General features: G+C 57.3%; 1 protein-coding gene across 1 annotated transcript; it reads left to right on the top strand.

Annotated features, from left to right (window-relative positions):
* Window positions 1-1,570: 1,570 nt before the first annotated feature.
* Window positions 1,571-13,408, top strand: BDH2 (3-hydroxybutyrate dehydrogenase, type 2). The gene is made up of 9 exons (XM_004686595.2): window positions 1,571-1,663; window positions 2,309-2,387; window positions 4,067-4,163; window positions 5,490-5,598; window positions 7,629-7,689; window positions 8,021-8,134; window positions 10,782-10,840; window positions 11,354-11,446; window positions 13,117-13,408. The coding sequence occupies exons 1-9, from the start codon at window positions 1,592-1,594 to the stop codon at window positions 13,168-13,170; spliced, it is 738 nt and encodes a 245-aa protein (XP_004686652.1). The 5' UTR covers window positions 1,571-1,591; the 3' UTR covers window positions 13,171-13,408.
* The last annotated feature ends 902 nt before the right edge of the window (window positions 13,409-14,310 follow it).

Below are 14,310 nucleotides of genomic sequence, written 5' to 3'. Positions count from 1 at the left end.
CGGGCGCGCCGCCCGCTGCCTCCCTCCCGGGTGACGCGTCTGGCGGCTCCGGGTGAGCTCGCCCTGGGTGGCCGCGACGCCCGTTCCCGCGCTCCGGGAGTCTCTCGGCTGACAGGGCGCTTCGCCGGCAGCAAGACTTTGACCCCGCATTCTGGCCAGGGAGGCCTGGAGGCCCACAGGGCCGGGCGCCCCAACTCCACGCCGGCGGGGACCTTTGGCCGCGGGGGCCTGGGGCTAGGGGGTCCCCCGGAGCGCGCTGGCCAGGTCACCAAGGCCTGCCCCTCACCCAAAGGTGCGCTGCTCACGAGAGCTGAAGGCCGGGGGTAGCCCCCAACGCCCAGCCTGGCCCTCGCTGTGCGTCGCCTGAGGCCCCTGGGCCCAACCAGCGCCTCAGACCGGTTGCTGGTCCGGTCCCCTGAGAGCAGGCTGCAGAGCCGTCAACATGGGGACCCTCAGGCCTGGGGCCACCAGGCCCGGGTGGTGTCAGGGAGCTCTTCCGAGGGGTTCCGCCCTCGCCTCAGAAGGGCCCCTGCATGGGTGACCCGAATAAAATCAGGGCAGGGTTCTGGGGTTTGCGGCCCAAGGGCCGTGGCCAGGCTGGCTGCAGGTCTGGGGTCAAGCGGGCCCAGACAAGAACGCCATTAACCAGGTATTCCTGCCCGCACCCCCAGAACCCCTGCTGCACCCCCATCCCCAGCCAGCACTCACTGCCCCCAGGAGATCTGAGCACAGGGCTCTGGCCTGGGCCGGCCTGGTACAGGGGTCCGGGGTCCTCAGCATGGGAACTGGGTCCCCAAAAATAAACAGCTCAACAAAAAACGAACAACAGTAGCCTTGACTGAGGAGAACAGATGGGCTCCAGCAGAAAGAGCGTGAAGGCCCGGAGCGAAGGCCGAGCCCTCTGGCCAGGCACTGCCCCACCTGCCCACTCCCCCCAGCCCACCCGTTTTCTCTGCCTTTCACTGTGGAAAAGCCTGAAAACAGAGCCCTCAGTCCCCGGCTCCTTCGTGGCCGGGGTAGGCTGCAGGCTGGAATTCCGGGCCGTGCTCCTGGAGACAAGGGCGCGCAGCAGAATTCCTCTTCCCCGAGGAGGTCCGCGCGGTGCTGTTAAAGTGTTACTACTTGGGAAACCTTTCTGAGGGCAGCAGGCTGTGGACGGAATGTTCTGGACACCGGACAAGCTAAGTCAGGAGTTAGTTCTGGCTCTGGGACCTGGGGGATGGGGTCTCCCATCAGTCTCCTTACCTGGAAGATGGGGTGCTGGGCACGTCCTCTGTTCTTGTGCAGTGACTGAGGCCAAATGAGAAATGTCCCCAGGGAACTAAGGGAAAGGGTAGATTGTGCAGAACCAACAGTTCTGCTGGACAGAAGGCAGAGAAACCCCAGCTGGTGTAGGCGCCATATAGCCGGGGCGGCGGGGAGGACGGTGCAGTTATTGTGTCGCAGCCTCTTCTGCAGCTGTGCTAAGAGCCTCTGGGGGGCCTGTCGCCCCAGAGGTGGTGTCCCCAGAGTCTCAGGGAAGTCCCTGGGTGCCCTGGGCAGTGCACAGCTCTAACACGCCTGTCTCTAGCTCCAGAGTCCTGGGGTCAACATGGGCCGACTGGAGGGGAAGGTGATCGTGCTGACGGCTGCCGCCCAGGGCATCGGCCGGGCTGCTGCCTTGGTGAGTTTCTCCCTCAGGGCTGGCTCCCTGACCTCTGCGGCATCCAACGATGCGGGCAGCTTCCACGGTCATCCGGTTCCCTTCTCCCTTTCTCCGTTGACTTTGTGCTTCTGCTGTCTTCAGTTACAAAAGAGGAGTGGGGACACCCCAGGCAGGTGGGCAGGGGGAGGAATACACCCCTCACCGGTTTACTGTGTGACCCAGAGGGGGTCACCAAGTGTCCGTGGGCGGAGGGCTCAGGGCTCCAAGCCAGCAGCTCCCCTTCCGGCCCATCAGCGCCACGCCCTCCCGCAGGCTCAGGAGGAACGGTGTTCAAATAACCCACTTTCCTCTTGGTCACTGGCGCTGAGTCTCCGCTCAGAGGTGGCACCAGATGCTCAGTCCCGGGAGTAGAGGCATCCACTGAGGCTTTACATTCTTGCACCCACTGTTTCACTGGGGTTACCTACAGGCAAAACCCACGGCAGGTACTAGGCACGTCACATTCTTTTTATTAGCGATAAGAAGAGGGGCCCTGCAGAGGAGCTGAATCCTTCCCTTGATGGAGACAGCCGAGATCTGGGTGAAAGGAGAGGAGGCCGGAGGCCGCCTTGGGAGAGCAGATCTCCGCAAACAAAGAGCTCACTTGTGCTCCCTGTCCACCAGGCTTTTGCAAGAGAAGGCGCCAGAGTCATAGCCACAGACATCAATGAGAGCAAACTCCAGGAGCTGGAGCAGTGCCCAGGTGAGCGCCCAGACCCGCCCGCTGGACCCCGCAGCCCAGCCCTGGAGTGCACTTGCGTTTCTCTTTTCCAGTCAAAGACATCTCCTTACACTCTTTATCTGTCCAATCACTGTAGGGTTCGGGGGCCTGATCACCCAGTCTTCTGGGATGATATGACCTTTTTTTTTTTTTTTTAAAGATTTATTTATTTATTCATACAGAACTGGGGCACAGGCCAGAGATGCGGAGGGTGAGAGGATTCACCAGAGACAGAGTGGGGAGCAGAACAGGCAGATCAACGAAGTACACTGCTGAGGGGAGCAGTGGGCGGGTCAGGAGAGGTCTGCCACGCCATGTGGTCCCCTCCGGGGCAGGCGGGAATCGAACTCATGCGGAAGTGGCTTTAGATTCTCAGTGCTGTGCTTTAACCCGCTGCGCCACCAGGTAGGGCCAACCTTTTTTTAATGGTTGATACACTTTTGTTCTGCATCTCCCTGGTAGCAGTCCAGTCCAGCAGGAAAGTGTCGTTTTAAAGTCCCTGATGGAAATATTTACACAGTAAGAAGAAAAAGGTGCAAATTCACCTTGCTGATGATGTGTTTACCTTGCTAGCTCTAAAATATTTTCACTTTACCATTCCTTCAACGTGAAAACTATTCATGCCATTTCATATCTCTCGTGTTCAAATTTTGAAATCCAGTATATTTTACACTTGGAGTACCTTTCCCTCCAGACCCTGCACTGCAAGAGCTCAGTGGACTTCTGTGGCTAGGGGCTTTGGGGGATGCTTACCTGAAACCGCACACCATGGTCGGAAGCCTAGGGGTTACCCTAGGTACTAAGTGACTTCACCCCTTACTGCTCCCATGGAACCCAGCGCTGAGGACGTCCCCCGAGTCACTCTGAGGAAGTGGTGCAGAACACTGGCTGATCACTCTCCTGACTAGCTGACGGAGGCATCAGCCCCTCACACACACCCACACGCACGCCTGCTCGCACGGTGCAGTGGCCTGCAACCGCCAGTCCACGTGAAGCCGCAGGGCTGGGCAAGCACCAGGGGCTGAAAGTCTCCGGAAAGGCCGTCTTCCCTGTCACTGTTGATCTCTCCCTTTGTTATTCTCTTCTTTCTGCATGCAGAAGAGAACAGCAAACCATGTATCCTCGTGTTTTAAAAATGGGAGTGGTGGCCGCCGCTTGCGTTGGCCGATGCTCCGTCTGCCGTTGCCAGGACAGGTGCGTCTCGGACGCCTGCGCCCCACCTTCGCGCCGCATCCAAGCGTGCCTGCGGATTCTCTCGACCCGAGAGGCATTTCTAATAAGAATGGCATCGGCATAAACACAAGCCCTCTCCGTGGCCAGTGCTCCTCCCTCAGCCGGCCGGAGCAGTCAGGTCCCAGGGGCCACCTAGCCTCTGGGGAAGTGGGTGGCAGTGAGCCTGTGGCCCCCACAGCCGGCTTTCCAAGAAGCACCTCACAGATAAGTGCACCTTCCCCCAAAGGCGTCACTCAGACGCCTTATTTTTCAATTTAGAGAACGCCAGAGAGCAGGGTACGGAGGGGTGTGTCCCTGGGGGATCTCGAGGATTTCTGAGTTTTGCTAGTAACTCCTAGGCCCCCCGTGCAGCCGTGGGTGCAGCCTTCCCACTTCTGCGCCGTCTGTGAGGCTGACCTGTGAGTGGTATCTCTGGTGGTGTTTTCCAGGTATTCAGACTCGGGTCCTGGATGTCACCAAGAAGAAACAAATCGACCAGTTCGCCAGTGAGGTTGAGCGACTTGACGTTCTCTTTAACGTCGCGGGGTAATCAGCCCTTTGACTTCTCGCTCTGTGTGGAAAACGCTCCAAGACTTCAGTGATCACTGTGGATCATAATATACTCCTTAGGGACATTGGTTAGGTTTTGGGCAGAAGAGTATTAGAACTCAGACCGTGAAGGCGCCAGCTGGACAGAGTCACGCACTGGGGCAGCTGGCACCAAAAAGCGTCTCAGGCTGGTAGCAGGCTGGGGCCACTTGGGGTGATCGATGAACCCTTGGTTGGAAGACAGTGTTCCCAGTGTTTAGGCATGAGATGCGGGTAGGTCCTGCAGGTCTCCCAGCTCGGGGCTTCTCGGGACAGTGCCAGCACCTGCACTTGCCATGAAGGAGAATGGCTCCCCGAGCTCACCAGGGGTTCTCCAGGCTCACCAGGGGGCTCCCAGCCTTCTGGACCATGTGAGTGAGGCAAATGAGAACAGGGACAGCCCAGGGAGCTCGAGGGTGCCCGTCCGCCCCCTCCCAGACAGAAGCATAGTTCAGTGCCCACAGGAACCCAGGAGGCCCCCTCTCTGATGTAGGTAGAGTCATTTGCACACAGCTACTTTGATGTGGATATGAAGAGCCTTACAGATGTTTGCGGCTCTTCCTAACCATCCTTTCGGTTAACACCAGAGGCTCCGTTTATCCACAGTCTACCACCTGTTACAAGTGTGGAAATTTTACAGTGGACAACTATATTATAAATAATGTGCCACCAGTGAGGCCATACGCAGCCATGACAACATCAGCAACCTTAGCTTAAATGACTGCTCGAGTAGCCAGTTCTCAGCGGTGTGAGGGGATACAGAGACAGCATTTGGGTCCTGGCATTTGCTGAAGTGGGGAGCTACAGGCAGAGGGAGTCACAGCCAACAGTATTTCTCACTTGATTATGTGGGTGGGCCGTGAAACCAGGATTCAAGAGTCTGAAGCTCCCTTGAGGGGTCAAGTTAAGGCTATTGTAGGCCTTTGTTTTGTCCTGTTTGGTCTTCTGGTCCTGTGAGAGCCGCCACGACAATACTGAGTTTCTTGGGTCTCCTCCCTCTTGAATTCCCTGTGCCAGCAGGGGGCGCTGCCGCCCCCTTGGTCCTAGCCATGTGGGTGTCCCAGACTGCTGGGCAAAGCTGCTGTTTGGTGGCCCCCAGGTCTGATGTCTTCTCCAAGAAGGATTCATTTTCAAGTCACTGCACTTAGCTAACATGTTTGGGACGCTCACCTGGTGTGCTGAGACCGAGCTCGAGTCGTGGGAAAGCGCAGTGGGGGGCTAAGTGGCACGGGGCCAGGGCGCAGCCGTGCGTGAGCTGACTCTCCCTCGGCCCCTCACCTCCAGCTTCGTGCACCACGGAACCATCCTGGACTGCGAGGAGAAGGACTGGGACTTCTCCATGAACCTCAACGTCCGCAGCATGTACCTGATGATCAAGGCCTTTCTTCCTAAAGTAAGACGCCCCACCTGCCCCCCCACACCCGCCCTCCTTGGGGCTCCACTGGGCACCAGAAGGAGTCCCGGGATCTGAGCCTGCTCACTGGACCACGACCGTGTGGGGTCCATCTCTGTCGAGACGTTTCCTATAAACCCCCGTAGGACCCCTCGAGGCAGCTGTGTGAGGCCCTTTCCACGTTCCTGGCCCCTGCAGGTGCATCAGATCAGAGAACCGAGGTCCTACAAGGGACAGCCATCCCGAGCCTGGGAGGTCAGCCAAAGTCAGCTGAAAAAGAGCAAGGAGTCAGGCCCAGGAGGTTCGGGGCCTCCCCTCTGTCTTAGGAGAGTCCCAGGCACAGAGACATTATTGGATCGATGATCTAGGGCCCAGTTGTCAGCCCAGGCGTTGGACTGGCTGGAGGCCTGAGAGGCCAAGGTCAGTCAGGGGCGGGAGCCCAGGCTGTGGGGGCAGGGAACGTGTCAGAGCAGTAACCAGGTCACCAGAGGGAACCTCTTCCCAGGCTCCTGAGTCTCAGCCGTGTGGGTCTTGCGTAGCTCTGCTGCCCCAGGACAGCGGGTGGGCTGGGTGAAGGGGCAGATGCAGGGGGCAGGCTGGCTCTCCAGTTAGTGGGTGACCTGGTTCCGTGGACAGGACACGAGTGGGGGGCTTCACCCTCATCTCTAGGTCCCCCACGCTAACCTTCCGCCTGAGGAGTGACCAACCATTCCGGAAGAGTAGACACGGGACTTACTAGCATCCTCACGTGCACATGAGTCAGTATGTACCCCATACGCATTAAAACTGAGAGACAGTACCCTGGTTTCTCTTTGAATCAAATAACCCTTTCGGCCTTTACTAGAGATTTCCATGGAAGGAAGCACTTGAGGGACTGAAACTTTCAGGCTTTGATTGGGTGAGGCTGAGAAAACAATAGGTGGGTCGTAGTGTTGGCTCCCACAGCACATATTTGTAACGGGCTTTACGAGCCAAGCACAGCTCAGCAACGCTGGGGGAAATAAATAAAACTGGGCTCCATTCCCGTAGGGTTGCCTCAGCCTCCACGGAAGGGGCAGGGCGGCCCCTCCCTCAGGCTGTCGTGGGCGCCCTGCACGCACTGTCCAGGGAACGTCCCCGCGTGCTGGGGTCAGTCGTGAGCACCCTAGAGTGTGTGTGTCCCCGGCGGCGGCTCTGCTCCTTTGTTCCTGGGCTCCGGGCTGGGCCCTCTGCCTTCCTGTCTATGGTCTGCTGTCCGGACAAGCAGCCACCACCCTACTTATGAGACCTTCCACCTGCGGGGGATACTGGAGGCCAGGTTCTTGGGGAACCCACCCCGGGTTGGGGGGCACCTCCCTAAGCAGGCCGAGCTTCGACCTCCCCCTCTGTCAGAAATTGTAGCACCTCCTCTTTTATTACTCCTGCTCAGCTGCTCACAGTGGGGAACCGATCACCTCCATATCAGACCCCAGAACCCCCACCCCGGCAGCCCTCCCAGTCCCACTGTGCTGCCCACAGGCTCAGCCCAAGCCCCCACCTGCTGCCCTGCGGCCTCCTCCCTCCCTCCCTGCTTTCTGGCCTCAGCCCTCAGCATCCCAGCGTCGAGGCCCAGGCTTCCTTGGTAACTGTGCCCTCTCCCTCAGACCTGCCCTTTGGTGTTGCATTCCTGACACTAGTCTCCAAACACCAGCTCACCTGTTTCCCCCTCTGACGGTCTCTGGCCTCCAGGCTTGGTTCTCTGTGACGGCCCTGTGGTCACGGTGCACCGGGCAGCCGGGCAACTCTCTAGGGTAGGGGCCCGGCTGCTCCTGGACGCGGGGTCATGTGTGCCCCGGCCTCAGGGCTGTGCTCACACCGCTGCCATAAGTTCATTCTGGAGAAGTCTCACTGATGCCCTTCACCCTGCAAGGCGGTGAGCCCCTAAAATGTCCCTGCAGGAGAGCACGCACATACCAGCACAGAGAGGACATCGCTGGGACGGCTGCTGGGGCTGGCCAGCAGCCCGGTAATCACGTCACAGTGGCATTTTTGGTCTTTGTTCTGTCTTGCAGATGCTTGCTCAGAAGTCTGGCAACATTATCAACATGTCCTCTGTGGCCTCCAGCATCAAAGGTAGGCAGGCAGGCCGTCCTCGGGCCCCGCACGCATGTACCACATGGCTGAGGGTTTGGGGTGCCCACGGGCAGAGACCTTACACCCACACGTTTCCAACTGCTCTGTTCTCCTTACCCTGATTTCCCCTGGAATCTGCCTGAGTTACACCAACCCGTGAGGAAAGCCAAGACCCCACTGCCCTGGAGGCGGGCATCCCAGCAGCTGGTGCCACGAGTTGTGGCCTCCCCCCAGCCTCCAAGCCTGCCCTGCTAGGGGAGAGCCTGGCCAGAGAGGGGGTGGCGCCTGCGGGTTCCGTCGCTGTGCGTGACGCCCACCCCGCCTCCCGCAGGTGTGGTGAACAGATGTGTGTACAGCGCCACCAAGGCCGCGGTGATCGGCCTCACCAAGTCCGTGGCCGCCGACTTCATCCAGCAGGGCATCCGCTGCAACTGCGTGTGTCCAGGTGCGTGCGCCCGATGGCGGCGTGGGCCTCGCGCCAGCGCTTGGCCACGTGTCGTGCTGAGTCTGGCCCCGCGGGCGGGTGCAGTTGCAGAAAGGTCCGGGCTTCATTGGAGAACAGCCACAGCCCGCAGGAAGGCTGGGACCTCAGGCCCTGCATGAGGGGGACAGTCCACAGAGCCAGTGCTGCCAGTGCGCGGCCAGTGCCCTCGCCAGGCGGGGTGTTTGGCGGCCACCAGGGGACCCTTCAGGGGAGGGCCGGGGAGCCAACAGGAGGCACGTGAGAGGGGCCTCCCAGACACCCAGCATGGGGTGTCGTCTGCTGGAGGGCTCATGCCAAGGTGCTGTGAAAGGGGTGGGCCTCCTGCGGCTGAGGGCCGAGCTGGGTCCCTGCTGCCAGCACAGCTGAGTGCCACAGCCCACGCCCCCTGGCTGAGCGCCGGCCCTGGCTGTGTTCGGGAGGTGCAGTAGAACCCGTGGTTGAAGCAGATGGGATGGTTCTCAAAGCCCCAAACATTTATTCTCTGGCTCCTCAGGCCCCATTTCATGTGAAAGAAAAACAGAACTTTCTTATTACAAGAGAGGATATGTCATTTGTCAAAACCAGAGCATTCAACAGCTTACTCTTAGGAGTAACTTCTCGTTTTCACACTGCTCAGTGTCTGCTAAGGAGACACGTCACCAGCCCCGCGGGAAGACAGGGGCCGAGAATCGCACGCCTCCAGCTTGGAGAGAAAGCCAGCATTGCATCCTGGCGCCCTGGCTCACTCCAGACTGCACAGCAGGGCCCCGGGCTTGGGAGATGCAGCATTTCAGAACGAGCTGTGGGCAGAGAGGATTTAGGGCAGGCGCTGATACGTGCAGTTGGGGAATGCCACAGGAGAGTCCGGTGTGAGCCACCCCGTCCCCCCTCGCACTGAAAACTGCTGACCGAGTGGTGATGCTTCACTCAGATGTAGGATTTCCATGTTGACATGTTCTGAGGAGGCATCGAACACGGGGGGGTCAGCCCACACCCTGGAGGTGCTTGAGTCTAGACACATTCACCCAATGGAATGGGTGGAAGTGACTTGGAAAATGTGGTTATTTTAGCAGCTGGACTTTCAGGAGACTGGAAAATGTTATCAAACTGCCTGGGACAGGGAAGTGGCCGTGACTCACCAGCCACCTGACAAGGGCCTGCAGTCCAGCTTATCTGGTCTAGGCACGGTGCTATGTGGTGGACGGGGGCATGAACACAGGCCTGTGATGATGCCCGTGGTCGGGAGCACAGCCTGCTCTCGGTTTTCACGTCACAACCACCAACGCAGAGTGTCAGGCACGTGCCAGTGGGCCTGGTGGGAAGAGGGGTCGTCAGTACAGTGCTGGGCTTTTGCGGAGGAATGGGAGGAAAATACCCTCAGAACCTGGAGAAAAAGTGATCGGGTTTATAGAATGCTTGCCTGCAGGACCATGGCAGGTGGAGGCCTACACAGCTGGGGGTGCACCCAAAGTGAGACCCAGGTGGGGACAGCACGGCCCTCTTCATAACGCCGGGCAGAGGGAGAGAGGCCTCAGAAAGCTGCTGCTTGAGAAGGTGCCCGGCCTCCCTGGGGACATGGCCCGTGATGTTGAAAGTCAGGAGTGTTTCTGACTTGAAATTCCCGGGACAGTCCCGGGTGGCCCAGCCATGAGGCTCAGGCCTTGACCACAGCACCCTTGACCAGTCACAGGCCCTCAGGAGGACTCACGCTTTGCAGGAGCCGGCAGGGATGCCCGGGGACTTGCCCCGTGGGAGCAGAGCTGGGGCTTTGGGAAATGACAGTACCAGTCTCCTTTTTCTTTTTCTTTTTTCTGATATGAATTAATTTTAAATCATATTTGTTGATAAGAAACATGGAACTGTGGTTACAGATAAGAATTCAGGGCCCTCCCTGGTGGTGCAAGGGGTAAGATGCAGCACTATGAAGCTGTCGCAGCCACTGTAGCACAAGTTCGATCTGCGGCCAGGGAGTGACCCACAGGCCCGGCACACCTCTCCTGTCTCCCTGCTGCTTCCTTCAGTGTACTTCGTCCATCCACCTGTTCTGCTCCCCACTCTGTCTCTGCTGAATCCTCTCACCCCCCTCACCTCTGTCCTGTACCCCCAGTTCTATGTGCATAAATAAATATATCTTTTTTTAAAAAGAATTAAAAGCCCATGAAAATAAGCAAAGCAACGAAGAAAATTTAGAGCCCCCTCACTGCCTACACTGGGCCGGGCTGGAGCTGTGCCTAGGTCCCCAGGGGAGTGGACCTGCAGCAGAGGACGTCCATGAGCAGCGAGGTGGTTCAGGCCTGCGTGCTGGCCAGGCGCCTGTGCGCTTCTGTCTACCCCTTGGGCTTTTGTGACTGATGTGACATGTCATTAGCACATAAAAGTACTTAAAACCATAAAGTGTCATGTGAGTAAAATACATGCCCGTGGGAGCGCTGGCTGGCACACCGGCGTCCCCATCGTGTCAGGATTAGTGTTTTTAAAATCATAGAAATGGAATTTAAAGAGGCCGGGAGCCTGCGGACACGGTGGAGGCGGCAAGAGCTGCAACTTGCTTTCCCATCTGGCGGGGGTGCGGGGCCACATGGGAAGGAGACTGAAGGGCCGTCCTGTGTCTGTTTTGTGTTTCCTTTAGGAACGGTCGATACCCCATCCCTGCAAGAGAGAATCCAAGCCAGGCCCAATCCTGAGGAGGTACGGCAGCTGTCTGAGGTGTTTCAGCCGTCTCGTTTTAAAATGCCCTGTCGCTCACCTGAGCACAACATTCACAGAAAGTAGACAGGCGAGAGCCGCGGGAGGAAGGGGAGCCCCCAGGTTCACGGAGCAGAGCGCCGGTTTCGCAGGAGGCAGAGCGTTCTGGGGAGGCCCTACACGATCACATGCTGGGCGTGACCCCACTCACCTGCTCTCCTGACAGTGGTCCAGAGGGCAAATGTTCAGTCACGCAGCGTTTGTACAACTTCAGGTCTTCAAATCTTTAATATTTGCGTCCTGATCTGTCATGGGTCTGTATGTTGTAGCAGAACAGAAGCATGTGATATCTGCAGAGGGTCTGGAGCCCCCAGCCTGTCAGCCTGACCCTCAGTCTGCAGAGTGACGTCTCTTAGGTCGTGATGCCCAGTTAACTGGGGCAGCCAGCCACAGGCACCTCTCTGGGGATCCTCTTACCTTTGACCCCAAGCCCAACTCAGTCATGTCTGGTCACAGGCCCTGAGCGACTTCCTGAAGAGACAGAAGACTGGGAGGTTCGCAACTGCAGAAGAAGTAGCCCTACTGTGCGTGTACCTGGCGTCGGACGAGGTGAGTCTCCTTGCCCAGGGAGTTCACTGTCCCCGTCACCATCAGCCTCTGTGACTGTCAGAGAGCGTCAACAGGTGCATGACTTACCTGTCCAGGTGTTGCGTTCCCACTACAGGAGTGAGGTCTGGTTTAACTTCCCCAAATAACCGCATCGGTCCCCCTCTTTTCCCACCGTACCTGTCATGAAATCTTGGAGCAAGTTAAACGGTGGATTGAAAAATACTAACTGCTCGATTTTACGAGAAAACTTTCAAAAAGCACACTGGGGGGACCCTCGTTAAATGTAAGTCAAAAAATGACTCTCCGGAGTTAGGAGCAGGTAAAGAGAGAGAGGGTAGCAGACGGGGCTGCGTCCAGGGCTGCAGTCGGCACCCCGCTCTGCCTTTGCAGGTGGCTGGTTGGGAGGACCCCACTGTGCTCGCCAACTTAGTTCTGCCTGGGAGCCGCTTCCTCTTCAGGGCTGCTGTGTGGCCTGTCAGCGGTCTGCAGGGCGCCCCCCCTTGGGGAGCCAGTGTGTGGCAGGGGCCCGTGATAGGGAGGAGTGCGAAGGCAGAGGGGAGGCGGGCCGGAGTCCCCAGCAGCTGTCACACTGGACCCCCAGGCACAAGAGCAGGGAGCGACCGCCTTGGCCTGGTGGCTTCTCTGAACCCCGACCTCAGCTCATTTCCCTCAGGGCACGGCTGAGCAGCCGATACCCTGGGGAGCGGGCTCGGGCATCAAATATTTGGAAATGCTCTGGCATGAAATGTGCAGCAAAGACCTTGAGCTTGCAGAGGAGCGCGCGTGCCTTGGGGGCCCCTGGGGCCGGGGCTTCGGTGGTTGCTTCACTGGTTGCTTCACTGTGCTTGGTCCGTTTTTGTATACTGAACTTGAAAAACTCCTGCGCTCACAGTGTGCCTTTCCCTCCTTCCTCGTCGGTGGCCTCAGGCTTTGGATGAATTCAAAATTAAAAGCACAAACGTGTGTCTTTATCATCCAGGTATAAACAAAGGTTACCCCAGCCTTAGTTCTTAGAAAATGAAAACTTCTGTTGGGGAAAGAAGACGAAACTGTTTTAACTCCTTTAGTTTTGCACACATCGGGATACCTGAGGCTTGTGTAGAATATTTCCTCATAGTTCAATAGATTATTATAATTAGGTTTATTCACATATATTATTCGTATTAATTAAATTGTTTTTCTTCCATCATCCTAGTCCCCATAGTTCTCCTACTCATACAAATCTTGAAAACATTTCATGTACTTCAGTTACCAAAATTACCTTTGTCTGTCGACCAGCTAAGTAATGCTGTGTGTTTAATTCTGTCTGGTAACTGATCTGATCACGCCAGAGGACACACTTGATTATGTCCACAGTGTATTGGAGCCTCAGGCTCAGCCAGTTTATGCGTCTCTGTGTCGCCAGGTGAAAATGGTCCGTTATAGCCCACACAGTGCCGTGGCTGTGTGTCAGACTCCGAGTTTCCAGATTTTGAGACCCAAACACCCAGCAGTCTGTGTCACGGACACCTGGGGTGTTACGTCCTCTGAGGTTTGAGCCCATTTAATAAATTCTTTCGCCAGTGAGGTTTCTCGTTACACAAGATTAGCTTGTACAGCCACAGAGACACTGAGCCACGTGGAAGAACTGTGTGGAGCTGCTTGGTTGTTCGGCCCTGTCTCCCCTGCAGTCCGCCTACGTGACGGGCAACCCTGTGGTCATTGACGGAGGCTGGAGCTTGTGAGGCCAGGGGAGCTGTGAGGCCCGGCGGCCCCTCCCGTGGACCCGGTGGTGAAGAGAACCCCCCAGCACATCACTCCTGTTAGTGGTCTTGTCCTCGAGTCTGATGCCTTCACACCACATCTGTCTAATCGCTTCTGAAATCACTGTGGCAGAGGACGTAACAGATGATCAACCCACTCTAATCACTAATTTTAAAAATAAGCCTTAGTGTGTAAAGATATAACATTAAAATGTGAACATGAAAAAGGGAACCTTTTCAGAAGAAGTTGTTTCTATTTCTATTTCCCATGTTCAATTACTGTCATACAATTCTGTCATCGATTGCCCTGTGTGTGGATCTCAGTTTTAAATTGACGCATTATCAGTGAACACCGGTGGTAGGAAGGAGTTCGGCCCCTGTGATTTACCTCACAAGGAGTTTAAATCTCCAGCTACACTGCTGAGGATATTTTGAGTAGCTTCCCTGCGGGCACTTGGGGATAAATGAGATTGCTCAGGTGCTGGCGCATCTCCGTGGACATGTAGGCTGGTGTGTGACAGCCACCCCGGTCATCCTGCATTTTCACCCTGGGAGCTGGGCTCACACACTGGTTTTCTTGTGCTGCTCAATCATCGTGCACCAGGGAGGGGTGGGCGTGGAGTCACCCCCGGGAGCCCTAAGACTGGGCACGAACCGAGAAGCGAAGGGCAGACGGCACGGCAGTAAAGGCCCGGGAAATCTAGCCCAAAGGCCTGCCTTCCCCAGGCGGTTACCCCCACGGGCTGATGTCCAGGGAAGGCCACAGGACTGAAAGGCAGGGCAAGCACCTGGGATACAGGGAAGCTGGCCTCCTGAACTTGGGGCTTAGGACAGGCCCAGACTTGGGAAGTGGGCCTTTCAGAAGCGGGGAGACCGGGGAGCGCTGTGGGAGAGCATCTTTCTTTCTTTTCAGGACGGAAGGTGGCTTCTGGGGGGTTGGGGAGGGCGTGTTAGGTGGCTCTGAGGAACTTTTGGTGGACAGTCACCCGAAAGGGGCGCCCATCTTAGTTGGAGCAGGAAGTACCAGGCAAAGAGGACCCGGAATGTGACTTGGGAAAGAAAGCAGAGGCCAAAGAAAGGCTCAGGGGCGGGCAAGGGCCCGCGTCTGTCTGTGGGAGTCTC

Source organism: Condylura cristata, unplaced genomic scaffold (assembly GCF_000260355.1).
Source record: "Condylura cristata isolate star-nosed mole 26May11 unplaced genomic scaffold, ConCri1.0 scaffold00021, whole genome shotgun sequence".
In the NCBI taxonomy this organism is placed as follows: domain Eukaryota; kingdom Metazoa; phylum Chordata; class Mammalia; order Eulipotyphla; family Talpidae; genus Condylura; species Condylura cristata.
Note: the sequence above shows the minus strand (reverse complement) of the source record. Positions and strands in the feature narration are given on the sequence as shown.

Bases quoted from the DNA above. Each gene is read 5' to 3' on its own strand.
- BDH2 (XM_004686595.2), top strand. From the start codon at position 1,592: ATGGGCCGACTGGAGGGGAAGGTGATCGTGCTGACGGCTGCCGCCCAG. The intron at 2,388-4,066 runs GTGAGCGCCCAG...GGTGTTTTCCAG, and splicing joins GGAGCTGGAGCAGTGCCCAG to GTATTCAGACTCGGGTCCTG. The intron at 10,841-11,353 runs GTACGGCAGCTG...GTCTGGTCACAG, and splicing joins CCAGGCCCAATCCTGAGGAG to GCCCTGAGCGACTTCCTGAA.